We start from the raw sequence: 27,092 nt of genomic DNA on the forward strand, positions 1-27,092 counted from the left end.
CTGTCTCTACTGCCATCTGGTGTCCAAAATATGCCTCTGCAGCTCATCTTGGAAAACTCAGCCATAACCATTCACCCCATTATTTATGTACAGCTGTACAAATGTAATAAATAAATAAATAAATAAATAAATAAATAAATAAATAAATAAATAAAGTGAAAGGCAAAATTAAATTAACCCAAAACAGGATAACTGTACAGTAAGCTGAAAAATATATGTCTAACATAAATGCGCAAAGCTATCATTTCACCATCATAAGATCACCCTACCTAATGCATTAATTCAGGTCAAGTGGCTTTATTGTCATTTCAACCATGTACAGTGGTAGAGTACACAGTGAAGCAAGACAACGTTCCTTCAAGACCATGGTGAAACCTATAATATATAACAGACGATCAACACAGGACTACACAAAGTGCAAAGACAGTGCAACACCAGACAGAACGATACAGACACAAGACACAATTCTTGACCTATGAAGTTTTATGTCTTGAATGACAAAATGTCAAAACAAAAATGACTGAGCAGAAGATTGCAGGGAAAAATCATTTCGCTTTTACAATTTCAGTCCAAAATCTTAGCTTAGAGAACAACTTCATATTTATCTGATTTGACTGTATAAAAATCTAGGCAATACCAATGCATCTTACTAAGTCCTGAAACATCGGTGCTATCGCTTTAACTGGACGAGCGCTGACGCCGGGACGGGGACACGGGGCTGGGAGAGCGGGTTGCTGCAGCTACACTCCCGACCGAGACCAGAACAGCACGGACCGGCCTGAAGACTAGCACGCTGTTATTCCCGAAAACCTCCCTTTTCAGGGTTTAATTCCACGATGCGAGACTATTCGGCCACCCCCAGTAATGGAGGGGCCTGCATGCCGTGCTGCCAAGTTTGCGTCTTCTTCTTTACCGCATTTCTCCTGGTTGCAGAGAGGACGGCGCGTGAGTCCTACCTGGGACACATACACCTACATCCATACATGCAAAACATATGCACACACACACACACACACACATAACTGAGCATTATGCCTCAGTCGCTGTTTTGGCCGATTGTGATCACCTACCTGTGCAAAACGCTGCCCCTTTTTTTTTACTTTATTGTGTGTGCGTGCGCGTTTGTGCGTGCTTTTCTGGCCACGGCGTGTGGATGTGCAGTGTGAGGACTACAGTGGATGCAGAGGGATGCCTGGATGAGACAGGGGGGGGGTTAGGGTGACATCTTGTTCTACGTTAAAATACAAAGTTGTGCATTTGTTTTTACTTCAGCGTCTCCGTTGTGCTGTCATGAATAATAGAGCCTCAGCAGAAGTCCGCAGTCACAGCGTCTCTTTCCTATTTTTGTACACCGCTCGTTATGAAATCCTGTATGCGGCAGGACTGCTGACTCATGTCAGACTTTTCCTATAATTTGAACTGTGCCTTTTCTTGGTCTGGGTGATGTTTTCTGCATAAAAACAAAGGGGAGCCATGTTGTCATATTTCAGCGCTCTTTTTTGGAGGTACATGAATGGACGGAGGGGATGGGCGTACCCCAGGACGGGGCCTAGTCTGTCCGGACAGCCCGCCTGTTTCGGAGCTGAAACGATTCAGATTACATGTATGCAGGGATGGAGGGAGGCAGAGCTGCAGAGCCTCAGAGAGTGTGATGTGGAGAGGAGAGGCATCAGCCGGCCTGTTGTCAATGAAACTTGGATGGGATGAAGTGCACAACAGAGGTCAATGAGAAAGTGTGGAGACACACTGCAGACTGAAATGTGCATGTTTTGGCAATGATCCACTGATCACATGCTTTAGGTTAGTCCTGACATAAACAATCCTATAGAAGAGAGTGCAACGTTTGCATTAACACATGCACACAATATATCTAAAATCAGAGTCAGTGTAATGCCAAGAGATCAGCTGTTCTTAGAATGGGTGTATGTGGGTGTATGCGCTGCAGTAATGTTGTAGTTTATGAGGTTGGTATAATCACTCTGCCCTTCTATTCAAGACTAGGGTGGTACAGCAAGCAACAAAGCTGCCCCCAAAATATGAATCCCAGCAAAGAACACAAGAAAAAAACAACAACACTGAACCATTATTCTGTGTGGCAAAGATTAAAATTTATTAACCAAGTACCAACAAAGAGGATCCAGCAATGTTACAGATGCAAGAAGAAAGCAAATGCCATGTAAAAAATAAAAATAGGAATTTTCTTAGTATTAGAAGTTCAGTTATCTCCACAAAACATTTAAGAAAGTAATTAAAATAAATGGGAGAGAATCATTACAGAGCTTCCTTAGCTTTATTAAAAAATAATAATAATAACACTTGCAAAAACTGGAAACAGTTTGAAAAACTGAGCTTCACAGAGCTGCAACAGGTTACCTGCAGGACACATAACTGTAGTAAAGCAGAACAAACAGAAAGCTCAGCGGCACAATGAGGAGGAACACTTGATCTCAGGATTTAGATGCATCTCCACTGCTGAGCAGATGGTGTTCAGGTGTCTGAGATCAGACAGTCAGTGAATGCAACAATCATGCTAATCATATAATTGCATGTGCTGGTGAGGCTCATCCAAATAACATCTGGTTTAGGCAGTATCACTCACTCATGTGAAAGTAAAGATATGAGATTTGAAAGGACAAGGACATGGGGAATTCTACTTAATTAAATGTTTCTTACATGTACTTATTACGCCGGAGAGCAGAACCATGTTACTGTGCACTGTGTTTTGTTTCAATGACCATTTGAATTTGGCAAAGTTGATCTTATTTTAACAACTTTCTGTACTCTTTGATTTGTGAGTTAGTTGTTATATTTTATAAAAAAAAATGTCAAGCGTGTTGTGTGCAAAGTCATAATCAGCTGAGTGCATGTTCATGTCAGAAAAGAATTTAGGTAGAAATGGATCAGTATACTGACCAGTGATGATTGATTGGCTGATGTTGATATAATGGCCAACTGGAATTCTTTTACCAGTATTTATCTGTTCTTTCACATTAATTTTGCTCTGGCCAAATATTCAAAGAAAGGAGAAGAAGAGATGAATGCTGTGAAAACAAAATAAGCAAAAAGGGAAAAATATTGGTATTTTTATTTTACTGTTAGGTTTGTGGGATAAATTATTATTTTTAACATCTAACATCCCTGAGTTTCACAGTTTCACAGTTCATTGTTAAACCTAAGAGCACTTTATGTCATGTTATGTAAGGCCACTGTGAGATGTAGCCTATTTTACAAAACAGTTTATTCAAGTAACACTCTTAAATATACTTCACTCACTACTTAAATAAATGCATGTAGTGCCTGCATGTGTATTTCAGGATGTATGGCAAGTTTTTTTTGTCTGAGTGTTTGCAGCCTGTAAGCGTGACATGCTATAGGTAACATCTTTCCCTTTCTCCTCAGTGATCTACTGCTTCGTGTACTATCTGTGGATCGGTCACAACTACAACTATGGCTATCTTGCTGGCTTCACTGCCCTGTTCCTGCTGCCAGGTGACAACATCTACAACAAACAGATCAATAAATAACTCTAGAAAAACAAATTGTTATTCATTTTTATAATTCTTTATGATCAGGTTGGGGTCCCCAGTGGCTGAGTTACCTTTGGTACCTGTCAGATGGACGAATTCGCAGGAAGTCTCTCACCTGGACACACATACTGCATCTGGGACTTTTCAAAAGGTAATAATTAATTAATTTAATCAGTCAGTGTCCAATAATCAGGTTTAAGTTCCAGATTTGTATGATCATAAATGAGAAAGGTCTCTCTCTCTCTCTTTGTATAACTCTTAATTTATTTTCATCTTTGGTTTTCACAGGCTGTGGGAGTGCATGCGCCTGCCAGATGAGGATACGTACAGTGAGATCATGCAGCAGGCTGATGCATCTGCCATACGTCTGTTCGAAGCCTTGGTCGTCACCCTCCCCGAGACGCTACTCCACGCTTATGTGCTAATTTGTACTGATATAGGAGTCAAATCTCCAGGTAGTCAGAAACCAGAAAGCGTGTGTTCAAGTTTGATAATAAGATCAGAAAAAGGACATTTAATTAAACTTTAACTCTTTATTGTCATTGCACAGTCATACTTTCTACAATAGTACATGGAGTAGGAGTACTGTCTCAGATTGGCGGTAAAAGAAAAGCAAGTAATAATCACAATAAATAACATATTTACAGAATAGAATGTGTAATATGTGCAGAATAAAATACACAAAATATGGATAGATAAAAATATATAATGAAAAAATAAAAGGAGGTAATCAGTTGTTGTAAATTTGGATAGTATTTGTTGGTGGTGATGTTACTGGCTACCAGTAACATCACCACTTACTGTCGGAGTGTACCTATGCCTATCTTACAGCAGTGGATAGGTTCATAATGCCTCTCTTATGGCCTTTGGCTATGCAATCAAGATGAAATAAAAGTTTAATGTGAAAGTGCTGCAACAGGACTAACAACCTTCAGCTATAAAAAAATCTCAGTGTTGGATAATTGTTGTAGTCTTTTCTAGCTTAGTCTGCCTGTTCATTTTTTTGTATTATTTCCAGATGGAACATTGAGCTATTAGTGAAATAAATCCAGTGTGTGCTAACTACTCACTGCTAAGCAGCGGATAAACAAATTTACTCTCAGATAGTTTTGAGAAGATGGTAGGGACTTAAATTAAGATGAATAAGAGAGACCTTAGCTGGCTGTAAGGTCTCTCTTATTCAGAGAGTTTTGAGATTAATGTAGTTTTTTTTTTTAATAAAAAATATTCAAATTGTTAGCTTTGAGAATAAAGAAAGGTGTGCAACAGGGCTCTTTTCTAGGACCACTTTTATTCTCAAGTTAAGTGATCTAAGGTTAAATTTAGAAAATGTACAGTTTAAGTGTTGCTTCATGGTGTAGTCATTTACACTTCGGCCTATCACATCAGAAAATACCCCCAGTTCCTGAACTGGAGGAGACAGATTCGTTAGGGGTTAGATCACAAAGAGCATGTGCTCTAAAAGTCATCTACTATGATCTACTATGGCTTGTGTATAAGGGAAGAGCTGAAATAAATCTTTAAATAAACAGTGTCATTTAGTTTTTGACAGTACCCTCAGCTGACCAGGTAGTTCATAACATACTTGTTTTGTGATTTATTTAAAATAATAATGTTAAAGTAAATGTTAACAGAGAACTAATTCAGAATATACCCTTTTAACTGGTATTGCTGCTGTAAATCTGATTCCAGCATTATGCCTGTGACAGTTTTGTATCTTGAAGTCTTGTGTGATTCAGTATTTCAGTGTACTCATATTTCTTGTCCTTGTTCTCTTTCTCTCTCTCTCTCTCTCTGTCTCATTCTGACACACACTGTTTCTCTCTCTCGCCAGCCTCAGTGTGTTTTGCAGTGTGTTTGGTTTCTCTTGGCTGGGCCTTAGTGCTCTATGCCAGAGCCTGTTCACTCATCAGACCAGGACACTTGCAAATGACACCAGCTGCCATGCTCTGTCGACTGCTGTGGAGGGTGGGCATGTTTAACAGCTTTCGCAACAAGCAGTGTTTACAACATAGTATCTAACAGTATCAGTAATGCTACTGCATCTGTGTTTGGCATGTCATAAGCATGTGTTTTGTTGTTTTGCTTGTGTTTTTGGTACACGTATGGTTTCTCTTTCTGCAGGTCAGTATGTTGGGATCCAGGTTTGCCATTCTCATGCTCTTCACACGTATCTTCAAACAGTGGATCCTCGGGGTCATCGGTGAGTCTTCACAGCCAGTTGTGGGCAGCTAGGGATAGCCTCTGTCTTTGACATCACACAGAATGAACAGTAGAAAAACTGTTTGAAACTTTGACCCTGTTTAATATGAGCATCCATCACTGTAACAGTGTACAAAAAAAAAAGAAAAAGCATAAGAGGACTGTGTCTGTTTCAGGTGTCCACTGGCTGGGAGCAACTTTTTGGATGGTGTCCCAGCAGACAGATATCATAAGGTCAACAAGCCGATGGAGGCTCTTCAATCTTGTTCTGGGAGCTATTCACATCTTCCTCTTCCTCAACGTGAAGTACGGTCAATCTAGATACCGCATGGCTGGGTTTTATCTGGTATGTGTGTTTGTGTTCACTTCAAGCTTGTCTGCTCATGATATTGTGGGTTTAATATGCCGGGGGCTCTGACAAAACAGAGACACTGTAACAAATTACATTTGAAAAAGAAAAGCTGTAAGTTTAGTACATCATCAGAAACCTGAAAGCATACATAATATTTGAAAATGACTTTGAAAATGATTGCATTTCAGCTGTGCAGAGCTTTGCTTTTTACTTTAGCGTTTAGGTGGAATACATAAAATGCTGAAAATTTCACATTAGTACTTTTTTCACAGACGGCTTTTTACCGTGCTAACAAAGATAGTTACTCGCATTATTGGGATCATAGAGTGTTTTTCATATTATTTGAGGGGAAAAACATCCAGCAGATGCCATGCATTAGCTATAAACGATTCAAATGTCAAATCAGTGTAATCTTGATTTGGGATTGGATGTCTGTTTATTCTTCCTCAGGTTATGTTCTTAGAGAACGCTTTTCTTCTTCTGGCATCCTCCTGGATGTTTGCCATGGTTTCCTGGGATACTGTGGGAATCCCAGCTGCAGTGTTCTGCAGCTTCCTCATTGGTGAGACGCAGAACATGTGCAAATTCAAGTTATAAAAAGGGAACACAACAACTTTTTCAAGGCCTCAATGTTCCTCTTCCTGACACTTGGTTTTTTTGTCTTTAGGAGTGATAGCATTGGTGCTGTACTATCGTTTCCTCCATCCAAAGTCTTTTGAAATCTTCCAGAGTATTCGTCACAGGGGAATAGCCGGGGCCTGCATGGAGCGTGGCTCTACACTCTCATTAGAGGAGAAAGTCACGCCCACTTTTCATCGACATGCAACACTGTCTGGTCTGTTGCTATCTATCTATCTATCTATCTATCTATCTATCTATCTATCTATCTATCTATCTGAAGAATGACTGTGCATCTTCTGTTAAGGAGGTGGGACACTCATGGACCTTCCTATCCAATGGGAGGGCTGGAAGCATCACCACTGGCTGCTGATTCGCTTAGCTCTGAAGACAGGGGATGTTTCAAGGATCTGGTCTGCATATGGTGAGGGGGGACTGGCTGGACTGATGGGTCTGTCTGAAGAAGTTCACTCCCCTGATGACCTACGTGTCCATCAGGTTAGTTGTCTTTTTGAGTTTTACATCTTAGTAGCTGGACTTCCTAAAACTTACTGTTTTGTTTTGCTTTGTTTTAAGGTGTGACTTTGATCAGTATGATAAAATTTTGTTTTTCCAAACCTGGCCCCAATGCTAAGAAAATGTGATTATATAAAAAGGAGTTTATTTTCATACTTTTGATGTGATTTGTCAGATTCCACCAATTCAGCCACAGCTTTCTTACCACGCACAACCAGCTTCTCAACCTGCTGCTGCTGCTGCTGCTCAACCTCCTCCTCCACCAGCTCCTTCACAGGTTTCAGAGGCAAGAGTTTTGTTTAACATCTTATCTAGACCACCACAAAGGGGGACTGTGTCTATTCTAAACTAAGAATACAGTACATTGCTTATTTAAGCCACTTATGAGCTGAAACCTGGTGGGTTAGTTCAGTAGGACAGTAGGCATTTAGTGTGGTCATGAGAATAAATATCAGGAGTATCAGTAGACATCAGGATAACTACTAAAAGGCTTGTTTTTCTGTAAAGGATACATTATGTTTGCTTGTTGTAGTCTGAAGCTCACGTGTCTGTAATGTATCCAGGTGAGAGAGGTGGTCCAGCCACCAAAGCCAGCTCACTGCACTATAGTGGCCCGACCAGTGAGAAAAGCTCCTCCCACAACTATTCAGGATATGAGAAGGTTTCCAGAGATCATCCCAGTCCAGGAGGTCATCTTTGAAGAAACTGCAGAAGAAGACTCTAGCGTGGCACTATCAGAGGGAAAAGGTTAAATTACTTTATATTATACACAGTTTTCTATGGTTTGTCTTCAAAAATCAAAACAATAAACACTTTCTTCGGGGACATGGGAACCTAGGTTGGCTAAGCATTTGACTTGACCTTCATTGTTAGTGCCCAAGGTCGAAGTTGACCTTGAAAAAAAGTACAAAAAGCCATATCAAGTAATATTTCATATGAAAAAGCATGGACAGAGCTGTACAACAAACTTTCCTTTTTCTTTTGCCCTACGACACAAAAGTGATAATTATGCCATAAATGACTGTATTTTAAAATTTTAAGTAACAGCTTATAGAAGTTAAAGATTTCAGCCAATTCTGCTCCAATCACGTGGGTAAAGATGATAAAATGCACCATTTTAGTATGTAATGCATCAAGGTCAAAGGTCAGACATCAGCTTGTTAATCTAAAAGCAGGCTAACGTCAGCATGTTGCAATACAGACAGACTGACGTCAGCATGTTGTAACAAAAACATAATAAAACATCGATGTTTTAGTGTAGTCTCTGCGCGTTGGGGAATTTTGCTCTAGAGTGCTTCTGTTTTCTTTTGTCGGAGGGTTAGATCAACTCTAATGACAAATATCGATCTCTTTAGCAGCTCAATGCTCTGCTGTGTTCACTGGCAAGCGGAGCTATTATAGTTTTTTTTATTTTTGTTTTTATTTCAGTTTAGTTTGTGTTAGTTTCCACAGTGGGTTTTCTCATTTCTGTTTAGTTTTTATTCTTTGAAAATTTCACCAAACTGACCTGACAACGACTAAAATTAAGAACACCTCCTCAATGTTTTCTTTTTATTTTAGCTTTCTAAGATCCCAAATGCACATATTTGTTTAGTTTTTAGTTTAGTTTTACGTAACTATAAGAATCTTGCCAGAAAGTTAGTAACAGTGTCTGTCTACTGTTTGGAGCTGAGCAGAAAGTGTGCAGTAGTGTGTAAAGCAGGAGAGCAGTGCAGCACTCTGTGTCTTTGTAGAGTCAGATTTCTCTACACTATGTCTATACCCTGAACATACCAGAGTTACGTTGTTCATTCTTAGCTAAAAGAAAAATTAGGATATTACAGGCATTATAAGCTATGACCTTTAGTACAGTGCATTTATTATTTATCACAGAGACAGCAAATATATAGACTGCACTATGTTTCTTACCTCTAGCACTGACTCCCCTGCAGTATACGTGTGTATTGTTTTAAACTGACTTTTCTTTCCAATGTTTTATTTTTTTAAGGTGATGAGGAGTTCCAAAGCGCTGCTTATGGCTCACCGTCGCTCTCGTCTCCTCAACAACCAGGAAGCCTCCGCCACATCGACAGCAAAGAGGCGTCTCTGACTGAGGCCTCTTCGGTGGGTTCTTTAGACATCAAGACTCCCGGCTGGTCACCTGAGCGGCGTTCCCCCCTCCTGATTAGTTCCCCAGATAAAAAATCAGGGGTCCCTGGAGAGTCAAGCACTACATTGTATTTTAGTGCAGATGTGCAGTCTCCCTCCAGTGGGAGCTATCTTGGCTGGGGCTCAGAGCTGTCACCCATTTCCACCTACCGAAGTCCCTACCGGATCAGGGAGGCCCGATTTGTCACATCCACACCCAGATTGGAGCCCCGTGTAGAACAAGAAAGCCTGGGCCCCACCCCTGTCATCGTCATCCCTGCCACTCCTGGTACAACACCGGGTGCTACCCCAGATGGGACCCCTAGTGCTTCAACTCCTGTAAGTTCAACTACTGCAGCATCAACTCCTGTAGGTTCAACTCCTGCGGCTTCGACTCCTGCCGCTTCGACTCCTGCCGCTTCGACTCCTGCCGCTTCAACTCCCGGTGCTTCAACTCCTGGTGCAATTACACCTGGTACACCCATTGTTCCTCTCACTCCAGTTATCTCCCACGCTCGCAAACAGATGGTCCAGTATGTGGACAGCAGAGAGAGGGCAGTGTAAGTAGGATGGGGGTACAAGGAAAAGAAAAGCCTGGGTGGAGGATGGTGTATTTTCCAGTTTTGCTGTTCTCAGCATTAGAATCTTTTAAGTTAACTTATAACTGTCATAGAAAGAGATTGGTATAATATTGCTCATGTTTTCCCCTTGTGTGCAGCTAGACAGGAAATAATTGCTGAAAGTGTGTCACATTGACCAAAATATCAATCAAAAGAGACAAATCTTCAGTTTTAATAGCAGGACTTTGAAGGATTTGTATTAAAGTATATTCCTATGCAAGCCATGAGAGCAATTTGAGGAAACATCTGATATGTGAGAGGGTGAGTTGAAATTTTGTAGATTACAGAAGTTAAAATCTGGACTACTTGTCAAAATAAAATAATAATCCTTCAAACTACATTTTTAACTATTACTCTATAAAAATAAAAAACCTACACCTAAGTGTCAACTGAGGTAACCTTGGATAGGATGTAAGAGAAATCAAAATGACTATAAAGTAGCTATGGCTTGTAATTAAAATTTAAAGGATGAGCAGTTATTGAGCTGTTGGATCCTTTATACCAAAAGAAAATACAAAATCACCAGTTTACAATAACTCAACATGCTGTCTGCCAGGCTGCTGTGCAGAATTTCTTATAACATGACACACCAATGCAAAAATCTTAATGTAAATCAACTCAGCTTCAGGCAAACATTTACGTTTCTTGACGTTTCTTTTCTGTCTTTCCTTTTCTTAATCACAAGGCGATTGATGTTGGATGTCTCATCCACTTTTTAAGAAACTACTTATACTTGCAGTGAAGTACATATTAGTATTTACCTACATCACATACACACTGAAACAGGCCAATTCAGGAAGGGAGAGTAATTAGATAGAATATTGAATGAGTAAAATAGTGATTATGAAGGGATTATGTTTCATTTATTAGATGCATTTAATTTTTTATATAACTTGCTTTTGGGTTTTACTAATCAAATATCTTTGTGCACTGATTATAACAACACTTTTTGAGCTCTGAACCTTTGCAGACGAAAGAAGGGAAGTGCGATAAAATATGTGTGACGCAGGATAAGGAACTAGAGGAAACTTTACCATTTCTGTGCACTGTTAAGATCAATGATGAAGAAGATATATTTTCTGTGTGGGAGTTAAACTTGCACAGTTCGAGCTAACACTTCAGATTAATACAAGTACTTTCAAGTTTTACATTTTAATTTCAAATCTTAAATCTCGCTTCACTGCCTACTTATTAACTGGTGTAATATCAAAATGTACTGTGTGCTGTCCTGTGGAGTGTATTCAAAATGCAAGACAGATTATGCGCTTCATAAAAGGGTACACAGTCCTTGTTAGCAAAGACCCGCTTTGTTATGAAATTATACACAGCACTGAAACTAATTTTTCATACCTGTCCTACCTGAATAGCTGCACCTCTACTTGTGCTACAAAGGATTAACTATATCTAGTAATCTGTGTCACTCCTCAGTCTGTCCATCAGTTAAACCACCTACCTCAATACAGTTGAACTTCCGTGTTGCAATTTTATCTTAAAACATTAAATAATGGACAACCAAATCAGAGCAGTGGTGAAGTCCAGTTTTTATCATTTAAGGCGACTGGCAAGACTAAAATCTTTTCTTTCGAGGCAGCACCTTGAAACAGTGATCCATGCTTTTATTTCTTCCCGCCTGGACTACTGTAACTCACTTTATGTGGGGGTCAGTCAGTCATTGCTCTCACGTCTGCAGCTGGTTCAAAATGCGGCTGCACGACTCCTAACAGGAACTCGAAAAAGAGAGCATATAACCCCCGTGCTGGCCTCTCTGCACTGGCTGCCTGTGTCTTTTAGAGTTAATTTTAAAATTCTTATGTTTGTTTTTAAATGCCTACACAGTCTTGCCCCGCCTTACCTCTCTGAGCTTCTTCATCCCCACATACCCTGTCGGTCTCTCAGGTCAGCTGACCAGCTGCTCCTGGAGGTACCGAGATCCAGGAGGAAGCTCAGAGGGGACAGGGCCTTCTCTATTGTGGCTCCAAAATTATGGAATAATTTGCCCATGCATGTTAGAGAGGCCCCTTCACTGTCCACTTTTAAATCACGTCTTAAAACCCACTTTTATTCCTTGGCTTTTAACCTCAGTGAGACTTAGTTTCTTTTTTAATGCAGTAGTTATTTAATTAATGATTTCACTCTTCTTTTATTTGTTTTTTATTTATATCTCATGTAATTTTATTTTACAGTTCCAATGTACAGCACTTTGTGTCAGCTGTGGTTGTTTTAAAGTGCTTTATAAATAAAGTTGATGATGATGATGATGAATGTAGCTAACAGAAGAAGAAAAATTAGCTGTGGCACAGTCAAAAGTAATTCGAAATTATGCGCTGCTATTAGTCTGAAGTGGTCAGTACCTGTATTAACGTCATGAAACCTGTGTGCGAAGTTAAACTGTAATCGCAGAATAATGTTTGTGACTATGTCAGCCATGTGACTTTATCTATTTTTCTTTTTTTTTTTTTACTGTGCTGGATTACTTTTATTTCTTTGTGTCAAAACAAAACAATAACTGTGCAGTAGTAACTATGAGGTCTGTTAATGTTTTTCTTTAATGTGCAGGAAGGAGAGGAAACACAAGCAGCACTTTAGGATACTGAGAAACTGAGTTCATTGAGCAAAGTAGTGATTTTAAAACTAGAAACTTGATTTTGGTAGAAACTGCTTTTTCAAACTGGTGTCCATTTACTGCAGCTTTCTGATAGTTAAGTCACTGCATGATGCTCATTCATACAGGCAGACTGAGAGTTATATCTACTCCCATAGAGAAAGAAGCACTCACATTACCTACACGTTACTTAATGTAACTGCACATTACCGTTTTTTTAACACATGCTAGAATGTAGCAATAAGCTAGCTAACGTATTTAGTGCACTTATGAAAAAATATCCACACTCATGCTTTAAATGCGTCATCGCTTTGCCTTGTACGAAGACAGCTTTAGCTGCCACGCTTGCCTCATGTATGCATATCGCTTTGAAATAGAAATAACATGCTTTGCTTTGTGTACGCGATGTATACGATAATATCTACTTGTGTTTGTAATTTGATTCATTTTGTACTTTTAAAAGGTTCTTTTATATTTGATCACATTTACTGTTCATGAAATGATCTGGACAAGGTTTTGTGTTAAAGTTTGAGGATGTTTAGAGAGCAGATAGTTATCACTGACAGACTTGAGTTAGTTTGCTGATTCATTATAACCTCGTCACCTTGTCACTGGACGACCTCCTTTCATTAGTACAAATCACCTCATCTCTGAGAGGATTTCCACAAAAGAGCTGTGGATGGTAGTCGTGTCATTAAGTGTGCTGTTGATATGACAAAAATAAAGCCATTTGCCATGATCAAAGTCCAGTGTGCTGGGTTTTATTGCTTACCAGTGATTAATTTATCATCACTATGATTCTGAGAAATAGACACATATCAGTGGAAGTGCAGCAGCACGAGCTTTATCCTAGCACATCTCTGGAAACTTTCTCAAAGGTCATCAAATATAAAGATCAAAACATCTCATACACTCATCAAAGCATTATAAATAACGTGCAAAAGGCTATAGCTTGTTCAAACCTTTAATTTCATGTGTCAAAATCAAGTTTTGGTGCCAAAATATAAATCACTGCTGCAAAATGAAACATTTCTTTGACACTGTGTAAACAAAGATGCTCAAGATGTTTAAATAATTCATCAGAATGACAGCAGACTCAAGAAGTGCAACCCTTGAGTAGGGATGGGTATCGAAAACCGGTTCTTGTTGAGAACCGGTTCCCACTGTTTCAATTCCTTGGAATCGTTTGCCATTTTTGCAAACGATTCCCTTATCGATTCCAGTCGCCCCGAATGACGTCACCACGTTGCGGAGCGTCATTTACCTGGCAGGAAACACGGCGCCTAAGCGGCTCAAACGCTCAAAAGTTTGATTATACTTTATGAGAACCGATGACAACAGGGCAACTTGCAAAGTAGATATTTCATTTAAGGGAGGAAACACTACGAATATGCAAAAGCATTTGCTCACAAAACACGCGATGACACGCGTTTTTAATTCCGCTCCGGACTCGTGACTCTCAACCCAGCAGCAGCGCTAACGTTTGCACGTCCTCTCCCGTTAATGCGGCAGGTAAATAATCAACTAACAGTGCATATTATGTTAGCGCAATCTGCCTTATTCCAAAACCTGCCATTACTGTACATGTAGGTGACCATGATGAGAGAGACAGACAGAGTCTGGCTGGCTCAGATGCTGGCAGTTCTCGCTGCAGTCTACCGGTAGCGTCTCCTTTCAGGCCAGGATAGACTAATGTCACCGAGCAGTGTCTAAGTTTGTGGTCAAAGGCTTGCACCCATTTGCCACAGCAGATGCCCCCGATTTTTGGTAAGTGAATGTGTTTAATTGTGGGCAGGGACATTACTGGATATTCTTGTGTAATTGCCACAGAACAATTTATGTTATACTTTGTTATTGCTACAGAAGAATGTTGCAGCTTTAAGGCAGGGATGACTCCTGGAGTTGCTTTCTCACTGCATATGCTTTATTTCACAATCAGATCGATTCGATAACAAAAACATACAGCAGCTCCTCTCCTACTCCTAGCCCTTCGCTGCGGTGGAAAAAAGAACGACTTCAATCCCCTTCAAGGAACATACGTACAAAATAGTTTTCCTGATACACCAATGGGGCGTTCAATGCCATCTTGTAAATATGAGTACTCTGGCAGAGTAACAGTTCAAATGAAAAATACACCAGAACAAACAAGCAAACAAAAAAAGAAGTGTGGGGTACCTTTGAACCAATGAACAAAGTATAACAATTTATACTTTTTAACATAACCCGACCCCGTCAATATGTGATATGTCTCACAAGAATATTTATTTTATTATTTTACATTTACAATTTTTTTTTCCTGGGGACCGTGTGACACCCCATTGAAGAGCCGTAGGCTGGATCTCTCAAGATCTCACTGTTGGGTTTGTAAGGCCATGTTACTCCTAAATTTCTATCTTGTTCAAAGAGAAGATATAAAACAAAGCTCTGAGCTAATCGACCTTAGTGTTCTCCTTTTTAAAAAAAAAAAAAAGAATCGATAAGAGAATCGATAAAGAATCGAATCGTTAAACAGAATCGAAAATGGAATCGGAATCGTTAAAATCTTATCAATACCCATCCCTACCCTTGAGTGCGTATTTTCTCTGAGAGTGCATACCTACTGTATCAGACTGTTATTTATCTCAGGCTAACCCACTGCTGTTGAGCTTTACAGTGAATACTTTTGAAAAGTAAAAGGTTTTACTCTCTACTTTTTAAAGAAATAGAGCGCTTACATTTTTTCATAATGGAAGGGCCTACGGTGTGTAGTCCAGTTATAAAACAGATTACTGGACAGCCTGTTTCTGTTATCTCTCTGGACACTGACCAAGTCCTCACACAGTTTTGTCCCTTGTAGCCTAGCATGCACGCTATTGCTCAATAAAATGGATGTTTGAGTCGCTCCTCAATGCACCCAAATTGTTGTAACCCTGTTGTAACACAAGAAGGATAACTATGCTTTACAATACTCATAATCCTGACATACACCCCTTCAATGAGCAGGTTTTTTTTTAACTACATGAATTGTTCTTCATGTGCAGACTTATAAAATAAAGCAATGCTGGCACATTTTGGAGTGGTCTCTATTTTGCACTCAAAGACATTTGTAAATATTATTTGTTCAAATTGTGGCCAATTTTACTTAGTCATTTTCTAAACTTTTCTTTTTAAACTTCAAATTGTTGTAAAATATTTTACATAAAGTTCTAAAAACTATGGCTGTCATTCAAGAATTTAGCCAAAGGAGCTGAGAAGTGAGATCTATGTCAACAAGCAGTTCCATAATAGACGGTTTCATCATAATATCATAAAAATATGATTGCTCTGAATTATTAATGCACAAAAACATAATTATTTTCAAAACTAGATAGTCCTTTGACAAACTGTAACGTGACCCTAGACTGTTCCTTAATACAGTCTAATATTCCTATGTGAAACTGAGTCACCTGCTCTGGTGAAAGCACTTTTTTGTTAGAATTAGGATGTGCTCTTACGCCACTTGGTAAAAAAAAATAATTACATTTGATGTGGTGTGCTTGCGTTTTTTTTCCCAACTCATCACTTTCAAAGTCAGACGACAGTCATAAAAGGAAGAGAAAGCAGCTGGACAATCATCTCTTTCTCTGTGGTCAGTGATCAAAAGCACAATCAGGGTCAAATCACAGGACACTACTCAGATGAATAAAACTAGATGTAAAAATCACATGAAAACCAATGTTGGCTCAAAAACACATCCACATGCAGTACAGAGATAATATAGGGGGAAAAAGATAATTTACACAGTCTGTGTATTTATTGCAGACTTTCTTAAACAGATAAATAACAAATGGTTATTTGAGCTTGAAAAAATCTCACTGGTCCCAGTTAACTGTGTTTTGACCAAATGTAATCATCTTTTCCTGATACCAGCACAGCACCAAGGTTTCCTGGGCCCAGTACTCTTTCTCTGGAAATTATATCACAGTTTTCAGTTCAGTTTTTATTTGACCACCATGCACATCTCCATTAAAAGTTTTGCGCAGCTTGCTTACAAATGCATTACAGTTATATTACATTTCATTTTCATTTAGATTGCAGCTGTTCTACTTTTTATTCCTGTAACACCTTGGCAGTACTACCTTTATATATAAGGATGATAATTTGGGTGTTTTACTATACTACACAACGCAAAGACAAAGACAAATACCTCAAAACTCACAAATCACTTTTATGTCACATTGTAATACCATGATATAATAAAGGTATATCAAAATCAAAATCTAATATCGAAGTCAGTTTCAGTTACAATAAATAGAATATCATCTAAGTAAAAAAAAAAAAAAATGCGTCCAAATAAATTTTTAAACTGCAGGGTTTTCATTCTGATTAAGTTCCAAAAAAAAAAAAAAACTAACACAGCACAACCCAGCGGTTCTTCCACATTTTCATTAATAAAATAAAATAAATAAATAAATAAATGCATATATTAACATTAAAATAAAAATATTTATATTTATATATCGTTTTTCATGGATTCTAATTCAGATGGTTGACTTTATCTGTAAGAAGTCAGGACTGGTTTAAACTAACGGAAGAGCTCGATGACCGCGTGGATGACGGTTAGATCACATGCTTTGAGTTCATGTGATCAGTTCACGTGCTATCAGGAGTAAATAAAAGCTGAAAGGGGCCGTTTTTAACGCCCGAATACTCTTTTGTACTTACGTTAGCCGGCTGAGGTTGGGGACCTGGAGCTGTAGAGCTGATCAAACTCATCGGTTGAAAAACATACTGCCGGTAAATATTTGTTGTTATTTATTGTTTTCTTCCGATTTTAGCCGCTACATCGTTTACACGGAGAGCTGACCGCTAGCTAAATCGGTCACATAAACTCATAGAAACCAGGTTAAAAAAAGGCCAAGTATAGCTCATATTTTCATCACTAGTCGTCACCAATAACATGCTAAAACCGATTTTGAGCTTCTGGGTGCCAGTTAGCTTATTTGATTGCATGGATTGAATGTTGTTTATGACTGGGTGACCCGTTTTAGCTTCACGGTCAGATGTTTTGAAACGGGTGAAGCCATTTCCCCCCCAAAGAAACACACATGACTTATTCTTATCATTCGTTATTGATTATTCTGTGCGTTTTGGTATAGGCAGGCAGTATTTCGATAACATAAAAAGGGATTTTGGGGGGGTTAGAATATTGTGTAATATAATCCTGAATTCAGTCGGGGAAATGGAAAGTGAAACTGTGTTTCATAAGAGCGTCCTCTGAGCCATCCTTTTTCTTTCAAAAAGAAGAGGAAAAAAACTGGAAACAAATTATATACTGAAGCTTTGTTTAGTTAGTTGTGAACATGTGAGCTGCATACAGAGGCTCCCAGGTGGAGGGGTTAACCAGAGAGAAGTGAAATTATTCTAAGGACTATAGCGGTGTATTGTTCAGAACAAAGAAAGGTTTACTTCTACTGTCACGTACCTCAAACACCTCAGCGTTATAGGAAGGAATAAGGAAGTGATCAAGAGTAAAGTATGTAGTCCGATATGTTTGTTACCACACCTTGTGGGCATAAAACTGTGTGACAATTTAAAGGAAAAACCCACAACGTTTGCTCCCCCACTAGTGTGTAGATCTGGTGGCTCAGTTATCGACAGGGGAAAAACTACACAAACTAGTTGTAACTGAACACCTTTATACTATGATGAAATGTTATCCTATAATTTCCTTCCAGGAAAGCAATGCCCCTGTCAGATTGTTTGAATATGAAAAACATGAGTCGTATGCTTTGACCTCCAGTAAAATCTCGCTATGTCAACAGCCGTGGCAAGTTTTGGACCTGCACACTTTAAACAGTAGGAAATGAAATACTATCTTTTGAAAGGGTGTCGAGGTACACTAACTATTCCAGCAGCTTGGTAAAAGGACCTTAAGAAGGCCATAAGTTTTTTTTTGTTTGTTTTTTTTAAGTTTAAGTAGACAAGAGGGAGCATAAATAGTTTCAAATGATTGAATTGCCTTCAGAGGTTGGTTCTTATCTAAAAGGAAGATAAGAAACTGAAGAAAAGATTTAGAAACTAAAGTTTTCCTTTCTCCTGTATGTCTTTCGATGGCTTTGGCTTTGACTCATCAGTTTTTTTTTGTCTTTCGCTTAAACCACACAGGGGAACATTTATGGCCTCTTGGCCTTTAACAATGTGTTAATATCAACGCTAAACTGTCATCAAACTTAATGTGGAGGGTTTTCTTTACATGAACAGAACTGTGCCTAAACAAAGGTCTCAGTATGACTCAGCAGCTTAACTCAACTGTGGCATGAGTGCATTCAAAGGTACTGACTTAGTACTTGGAAAAGACAGCTCAGCGGGTTTCTCATCCACTTCCACAAAAAAAAAAAAAAAATCTTTTGATAGAAAGAAACCACTTCTCTAGAGAATTAACCAAAAAACCATTTGGTGTCTTTCAAACATGTTCTACCATTCAAATTTGTCTTGTCCTTAATAAGATTTTTGTGTGTGTGTGTGTGTGTGTGTAATATTACACTGTACTTAGTTTGCACACATGGAATGGTTTCTTTAGCATAACAGTTATTGTTTTTATAGCACATGCACAAGAATTCAAAATAATCCAAAAACTGGAGGACACTCAGAAATCTCTCTGCACATGACCTGTAAACATGCTGTCTTTTATTGAGCAGCAAGGCAGTGCTTTGGTGTGATCTCAGAGCGAATGTGTCATTCTGCTACGGGAAACTGCCTGTTCTTACTTCCTTTTTGATATGCTTTTTTTTTTTTTTTTTTTTTTTTTTTTTTCATAATCCATCATGTGATAGAAACCAGCTTCACAGAAATTCACATGTTCTGTTTCTCAAGCAGGCTTGTGGTTTTGTTTTTAAAACAGGACCTGTCTGAGCAGGTGTGGGGATTTCACGTATTCAACAACATAACTGACTTCTGTTTTCAATGGAATGTTTACTCTGGCTTACTGGCACAGTAAGCCAGAGTAAACATTTTTGGCTGGATGCATTCATGTACAAGCCTTTGTTCTTTACTTTTGCTTGTAAAATAATTTTGGGGCACAGTCTCATCAGATTAAATAGTTTGTAGTTAGATCATCTGATCCCAGAAGAAGCAGAGTGTCTGCACTGGTATTGATTTCTCTGGACTTCCTGCTATTACCGAGCACTCTCCACTCCTCTTTTTAGTAGGCTACGTTATCTGTCTGTAATGGAACTAATTTCGGCTCACCCCATTGCATTTTACTTTCTATAATGTGGCCTGTATTATTCACACACTGGAGCCAGTTTCCTGTATCGTTGGTCCTGTCGTCTGTGCCATATGAACTGAAACCCAGAATCTTTAACAGTGGGGGGAGTGCAAAGGAATTTTTTTTTCTTCCTTTACCGCGTGGCTGCTTATCAAAATCGACTAAAATCGTTGAAATCATTGGAGCATTTGCTGAGGCAGCATCTTTAACCACTGAAGGGGACTTTGACGCATGACTGACTCTAAGAGGTCTTTCTCCGCTCTCTCTGCATCATTTTTTTTTTTCCACTCGTAGCTTCAAGCAGTGTGATGGTGTTCAATCAGCTGTGACCTTTTAAGTGGTGATGTAGTTTCAGGAGTCTATCTTAAAGGGTGAATATCATACTGTGTGTAGCTGCAGCAGTGTATTGACTACAAATGTGAAAATCCAGCAGAGCTGGAGAACAGCTGAGGATTTTAAAATACAAATAAACCTCTACTTCCTGTTTTTGAACTCTAGCTAGACTTGTGAATGTTCAAGAAAATCAAAAGGCTCATTTAGCCGGTTACTGAAATGAAGTCTTTGTTTATGACATGATGCAGTAACAGAATAAATTACCACAGCTAAACCAAACTTATTAACTTGTCTTTCAGGCAAGATGTGGCATGCAGCCTTCCTCCTGTTGGCTGCCAGCTTGTCAGTGAGCCTGGCCAGACCCCACCTCCATCCACTGTCTAGTGAGATGGTCAATCACATCAATAAACTGAATACTACCTGGAAGGTGAGTGAATTGTTTTTTAATTTAATTTATGACAGACCTCTGAGAGTAAAAGTGTTTGACTAAATCTCCTCCCTGTCTTGCAGGCTGGCCACAACTTCCATAACGTCGATTATAGTTATGTGCGCAAGCTGTGTGGTACAATGCTGAAGGGACCCAAACTGCCAGTCATGTGAGTCTTAGTCATATGTTCTGTGGTTGCGAAACAAGTCCTCTAACGATCCCTGACATCAGAATATTTCAACCTACGCTGACCACAGGATAGTTGACTGTACTTTCACATTATTCTCAGTGTCACTGGAAACTTACCAATAGGGCTACATGATTATGGCTAAAATGCTAATCACTTATTTTGAGTAATGAAATCAAAATTATTTGTTTTAATTTTTACATTGTGCCACATTCTTGTTAAATAAAACTTCTTTAATAAAATTAAATAATGTGCTTATTCACCTGAGAGCATCTCTTGGAAGCTGAATTTAAAGTCTTTCACTTCATTCATCGTAGCTGCATAATTAAAGTGAATATAAATCATAGTACTCGACAGCTGTGGGTCCCTTTCCCCTGGAGTGTTTTTCATACAGCGTGGGTATTTCCACTGCTTAAGGCAGTAATCTTTTGTTTAGTAAGGTAACTGTTTTCTTGAAGCCTTCAGTACTCTCTGTTTATTGGACAAGTCTGTGGTGATTTCAGTATGCCTTTGTGAGCCGGAGGAATAGGCTTGTTGTTATGGATGTCTGTAGGATGCAGGTCGATTCACATTAGCAGCTCTTGCATCACATACAAGTCTTCCTGCAGTCATTATGCTGCATTTTCTGATGGGTTTTCAGGGAGTTGAATAAGTTGAGTTGTGATGCAGATACAACTCTATGGCACTCGCTGCATATGAGTTCTTCTAGTTAGGATTAGGGATGGGTATTGATAAGATTTTCACGATTCCGATTCCATTTTCGATTCTGTTTAACGATTCGATTCTCTTATCAATTCTTTTTAAAAAAGGAGAACACTAAGGTCGATTAGCTTAGAACTTTGTTTTATATCTTCTCTTTGAACAAGATAGAAATTTAGGAGTAACATGGCCTTACAAACCCAACAGTGAGATCTTAAGAGATCCTTAAGAGATCCAGCCTACGGCTCTTCAATGGGGTGTCACAGGGTCCCCGGGAAAAAAAATTGTAAATGTAAAATAATAAAATCAATATTCTTCTGTAGTAATAACAAAGTATAACATAAATTATTCTGTAGCAATTACACAAGAATATCCAGTAATGTCCCTGCCTACAATTAAACACATTCACTTACCGTAAATCGGGGCATCTGCTGTGGCAAATGGGTGCAAGCCTTTGACCACAAACTTAGTCACTGCTCGGTGACATTCGTCTATCCTGGCCTGAAAGGAGACGCTACCGGTAGACTGCAGCGAGAACTGCCAGCATCTGAGCCAGCCAGACTCTGTCTGTCTCTCTCATCATGGTCACCTAAATGCACAGTAATGGCAGGTTTTGTAATAAGGCAGATCGCGCTAACATAATATGCACTGTTAGTTGAATATTTATCTGCCGCATTAACGGGAGAGGATGTGCAAACGTTACCGCTGCTGCTGGGTTGAGATTCACTAGTCCAGAGCGGAATTAAAAACATGACATTCATTTAAGGTCATCGTGTGTTTTGTGAGCAAATGCTTTTGCATATTCGTAGTGTTTCCTCCCTTAAATGAAAGATCTACTTTGCAAGTATTGCAAGTTGCTCTGTCGTCATCCGTTCTCGTAAAGTATAATCAAGCGTGTTTGAGCCGCCATGTTTCCTGCCAGGTAAATGACGCTCCGCAACGTGGTGATGTCATTCAGGGCGACTGGCAAAAATGGCAAACAATTCCAAGGAATTGAACCGGTGGGAACCGGTTCTCAACAAGAACCGGTTTTCGATACCCATCCCTAGTTAGGATCACCCGTGCCAAATCCAAAATGTTTCCAAAGAGTGTATGATCTGCTTTCAGGGCTGAGTTCTGGAAGGCATCTGACTTTTCTTGCATTTATATTTTATTGTGGTGTTGCTCGTCCAGAGTAGTACAGTCAACTTTAACCTCTGCAGTGCAGGGAACGGCTGTGATTGGCTCATGTAGGCACGTATTTAAGCGGTGGTTTAGGGTATGTTTAATTTGCTTTTGGTTGGATTGATGGAGCATGCATATTCAGTTTTGCACAATCATTAATTGTGCAGCCCTACTTTACTAAAACAATAGTAAGTAAAACTTCTGGTTTCCTCTGCAGGGTTCAATATGCTGGAGATTTGAAGCTGCCAAAAGAATTTGATGCTAGACAGCAGTGGCCTAACTGTCCCACTCTGAAAGAGATCAGAGACCAGGGCTCCTGTGGATCCTGCTGGGTGAGAAGCTGCTCAATGTCACCACATGTAGCTAGACTCTTCAAGAGCTCTGTAATCTGAAATTGCCTAAGAAACTTAAAAAAAACAAAAACAAACCCTCATTAAGGAAGAGAATGGAGCTCAGCTCTTAGGACAAGAATGAAACCTTTGCTTTTCAAATTTTGCGATGATCTGTTTCCCTGCTTCATGTCTTTGTTGTTGTGGGTCCAGGCGTTTGGTGCTGCAGAGGCCATCTCTGATCGTGTATGCATTCACAGCAATGGGAAGGTCAATGTGGAGATCTCCTCAGAGGATCTGCTGACCTGCTGTGACAGCTGTGGCATGGGGTGAGCAGTTCTTACCCATCAGATAACTGAAATCACTAAAATATTAAAGATCAAGCTATTAAGATTATAATTATTTACCAGGATCACTGAACTTTGATAATTAAATATAATGAACCAAACTATGACATAAAAACCTTAATCTGGGGAAAAGAGCAGCAGATATAGATGATACAATTGGTACTAAGAGAGGGAAAGAAAGTTTGGCGCTTTCCTTAAATAAGTTCATTTTTAGTAAGTAATGTTTTGTTTTTCTGTGTGTGTGTTTTTTTAGATGTAATGGTGGCTACCCTTCAGCTGCCTGGGACTTCTGGGCAAATGAAGGGCTGGTCTCTGGGGGTCTCTATGATTCCCACATTGGTGAGTGTGTTTCTGATAGATTGATGCAGTTATGCGCATGTTGGGTGTGATTACAGTAGAGACGCTATATCCTTGTGTCTGCAGGCTGCAGGCCCTACACCATCGCCCCCTGTGAGCACCATGTGAATGGCAGCAGACCTCCCTGCACTGGGGAGGGTGGTGACACACCAGAGTGTGTCCGCCAGTGTGAGTCTGGATACACACCAAGCTATACACAGGACAAGCACTATGGTAAGAGCAGCAGAAAGAAATGTATATTTATCATAAATAAGGTTTGTAATATTGTCTCAGTCTGCATAATTATGAGTAATAATTGCAACGTAACAAAACAAATTGTTATTGAATTATAACAAATGGATATTATATGAAATCTGAGGGAACTCCTTATCCTGATATTCAAATAGCTATTGTGCAGATGAACTTTGATTTTCTGGTTGTTGTTGTTTTTTTTTTTTTTTTTTTTTTTTTTTTTTTGTTTTTTTTTTTTTTTAAATTACACATATTATAAACTTCTACATGCAATATTTTATTATTATTTTTTTATGTTGGTGAACAAGGCTGTATGCACACATATCTTGACTCTGTGTGTTGCAGGTAAAACATCTTACAGCGTGCCATCAGACGAACAGCAGATTCAGTATGAGATCTACAAGAACGGCCCTGTAGAGGGAGCGTTTACAGTCTATGACGACTTTGTTCTGTACAAGACTGGTAAGAACACATGAACTCATCACACATGTAATGGTCACCCTGCCTGCCATTTCACAAATTCACTTTTACTTTGTGGCTGAAGCATAAGCATATAGTGTGGGATTGTGTCCTCTTAACATTGATTTGAACTGAAGCTCCTCTTTGTTTAGCTTTTGCAGAGGTTTGTGTGTGAAAAGTTAACAGGCTTTCATGCTGGAAATCTCCAACTGCAGCTAGATGCAGTTTGATATTCTAGTATTTAAGGTGCCTTGAATGTGACTTAGTATGAAATAGACACTATTAGAATACACACCCAGTCTCTTCACTATATTGTACTAAAAAAAAAAAAAACAACTTTAGGTGAGCTCTAATGGATTTGTTCTGTCTTATCCAGGTGTTTATCAACATGTGTCTGGTTCTGCTGTCGGTGGTCACGCCATCAAGATCCTGGGCTGGGGAGAGGAAAATGGCACTCCCTACTGGCTCTGTGTCAACTCCTGGAACACTGATTGGGGTGATAATGGTGAGCAGAGGCAGTTTAATACTGTTAACACACGTAGTCATGCTATGCAAGGGGAGTCACTACTGAAAATACTACAGTATAATCCTGTAAAATGGAATGGGGAGTCTTATAGCTGAATCAGTATTTTGTTCAGAATCACAAGGACTTGATCTTCATTAAGACAGATGTATTATTTTTAATTATACATTATTTATATCAGGAGCACACACTTCTATATTTGACTTTATTTTACATGTAAAACAGACTGACTTCATGACACCAAAGCTGAAACCCTGTTCGCTCTATTTTTTTTATTCATTTATTTATTTTTTTTAAACAATAATCATTAAATGCTCTGAAAGGGGGTCTTTACGTCTTTAACTTTTACAAATGTTTTCTTGACATTGTTCTAGCTCGTTTACACAACTCTACCAGTAAATGAGAAATTCTTCTCTTACAGTAAATTATAGTAATACTCCCTCACTCAAAATGGGCAAATGGTGCTGTTTATAGATGTTCACGTGTTTTCTTCAGTTTAGGAAATTGAAGTAAATTCTGTTTTTGTTTTTTGTTTTTTTGTTTTTTAGGATACTTTAAATTCCTGCGTGGTTCAGATCACTGTGGTATTGAATCTGAGATTGTGGCAGGGATTCCCAAATAAAAACTAAGGTAAGATGGTAAACAGATGGATTTTATGTGTGAGATTTTTTTTTTTTTTATTATTATTATTTTTAAGTATGGATTTAAAAGATTATTCATAATGTACTTCTGACTTTTCTTACATGCATAATTCAGAAATGGATTCAGATTTTCTTCTGCTGTCAGTTACATGTAGACCCACATTAACTCGATGCAAGTCCAGCAGGCTGGTGTGCCAACTTTAAGAGTCATCCTTGCTTTAATTTCCCATTTTTCTCCTTTTGTACCTGCAGGTTTTCAGCTGTAGCATCATTACACTATCACTAGAGGGCGATGCACTCCACTGACCAGAAGACACAGCTGACAAAATTAACTGCTTTTAGTCCTTTTTACCTAAAGCGCGCTGATCACTTTGCACACCGGCTTTAAAAACTAAAGCGAGGTGAATTTGCAGATGGGATGTGACAGAAATGTGATGAACCTGAGGAGAAAGTGCTGGAGTTGATGTTTTCACCTCTTAGACAGACAGGAGAAATTTTATTTTAGACAGGCATTAGCATTTGGTTGCTTCAAAACAGGCTATTACTGTTGTAGAAGTGATTAAATTTATTTTGACAGCATGGATTGTTTTAGAACAGCGCAATGTCATTTTGACGAATGTGTCTAATTTGTAATGATCACAGCTTTTATATTGAATTTATAATTTCTCAGTGCTACTCCATAATGTCAGGATGGACTGTCACAGGTGCCAGTTAGTGTTTTTAAACTTGGTTGGAAATTAAATGCAGTGTTGGCTGCCTGTTATAACTATAATATTGGCGCATAACTGTTATGTTTTGAAATAAAAAAAAAAAAAAAAAATCTGTGTGTGTGTGTGTGTGTGTGTGTGTGTGTGTGTGTGTGATTACAAAATCTTTTTCCTGGATTAAGCAGATAATAGAGAAACTTGAGCTATCACAAATGTAAAGTTTCGATGTTGTTAATTCTCAAGTGATTACACATGACAATATGATTCATAACTTTCCGCCAGTAACTCTTAAATGATTTATTATTTTTAATGCAATTATGACTCCCTGCATCTCGGTTTTGGTTGTAATTTATATACCAGAAAAAGCAACATCCAATTGATTAAAAATACAAAATTTGACAATCACATTTTCCGTCCCACCAATGAATTTGAAGCAAAATGCAAAATTATTTGTGTAAAATACACACTTCTGGGACAAAATGTAAACCTAGTTGTTAAAGTTATTCCAAACCATTTAAAATACAAAACTGCCTTACAAGCATATCAATTAAAGTTGGTAATAAAGGTGCTTCTTTCATATTTGCTCTGTTTACACATCTCTTTTAATTGTTAATTAACTTCTTTTAACATTTACATATAAGATCACTGCACTGCAATTTGTCTCAGCATACATGAAATGCTCTTACCAAAACTTATTTTCAAAAAGGGTGGCATGGCAAAAGTGTGGGGGTTTTTTTGTTTTGTTTGTTTGCTTTTGTGTGTGTGTGTGTGTGTGTGTGTGTGTCTGACTGACTGACTGACTGACTGACTGGATTCAGTGTCGCTAACAGCACAGTGTCACTAACCAACTTTACCAAAAGAATATGGATTCATTTCAATGTTTCCTTATGTGTATA

General features: G+C 38.7%; 2 protein-coding genes and 1 long non-coding RNA gene across 4 annotated transcripts; all 3 read left to right on the forward strand.

Annotated features, from left to right (window-relative positions):
- Positions 1-696: 696 nt before the first annotated feature.
- Positions 697-12,279, forward strand: xkr5b (XK related 5b). 2 transcript variants are annotated; one of them, XM_085452360.1, is made up of 13 exons: positions 697-945; positions 3,400-3,489; positions 3,573-3,678; positions 3,816-3,982; positions 5,362-5,495; positions 5,652-5,730; positions 5,906-6,075; positions 6,532-6,643; positions 6,749-6,916; positions 7,007-7,197; positions 7,391-7,501; positions 7,779-7,962; positions 9,203-12,279. In XM_085452360.1, the coding sequence occupies exons 1-13, from the start codon at positions 837-839 to the stop codon at positions 9,904-9,906; spliced, it is 2,325 nt and encodes a 774-aa protein (XP_085308486.1). In that variant the 5' UTR covers positions 697-836; the 3' UTR covers positions 9,907-12,279. The 2 variants fall into 2 exon arrangements, with proteins under 2 accessions (XP_085308486.1, XP_085308493.1); XM_085452367.1 differs by having other exon boundaries at positions 7,010-7,197.
- A 1,404-nt stretch (positions 12,280-13,683) lies between these two features.
- LOC146718500 (uncharacterized) lies at positions 13,684-14,954 on the forward strand. The gene is made up of 2 exons (XR_014919084.1): positions 13,684-14,076; positions 14,155-14,954. It is a non-coding gene; the product is annotated as an uncharacterized LOC146718500 (long non-coding RNA).
- Positions 14,955-17,132: 2,178 nt separating this feature from the next.
- On the forward strand, positions 17,133-26,775 carry ctsba (cathepsin Ba). The gene is made up of 11 exons (XM_085452387.1): positions 17,133-17,319; positions 20,425-20,552; positions 20,636-20,721; positions 22,820-22,934; positions 23,145-23,260; positions 23,532-23,617; positions 23,702-23,848; positions 24,212-24,328; positions 24,702-24,830; positions 25,397-25,478; positions 25,742-26,775. Exons 2-10 carry the CDS (start codon positions 20,430-20,432, stop codon positions 25,468-25,470), a joined length of 993 nt encoding a protein of 330 aa, XP_085308513.1. The 5' UTR covers positions 17,133-17,319; positions 20,425-20,429; the 3' UTR covers positions 25,471-25,478; positions 25,742-26,775.
- The last annotated feature ends 317 nt before the right edge of the window (positions 26,776-27,092 follow it).

This window comes from Copadichromis virginalis, linkage group LG1 (genome assembly GCF_057382275.1).
Source record: "Copadichromis virginalis isolate Kocher_CV1m ecotype Utaka linkage group LG1, C_Virginalis_male_GT1.1, whole genome shotgun sequence".
NCBI lineage: Eukaryota > Metazoa > Chordata > Actinopteri > Cichliformes > Cichlidae > Copadichromis > Copadichromis virginalis.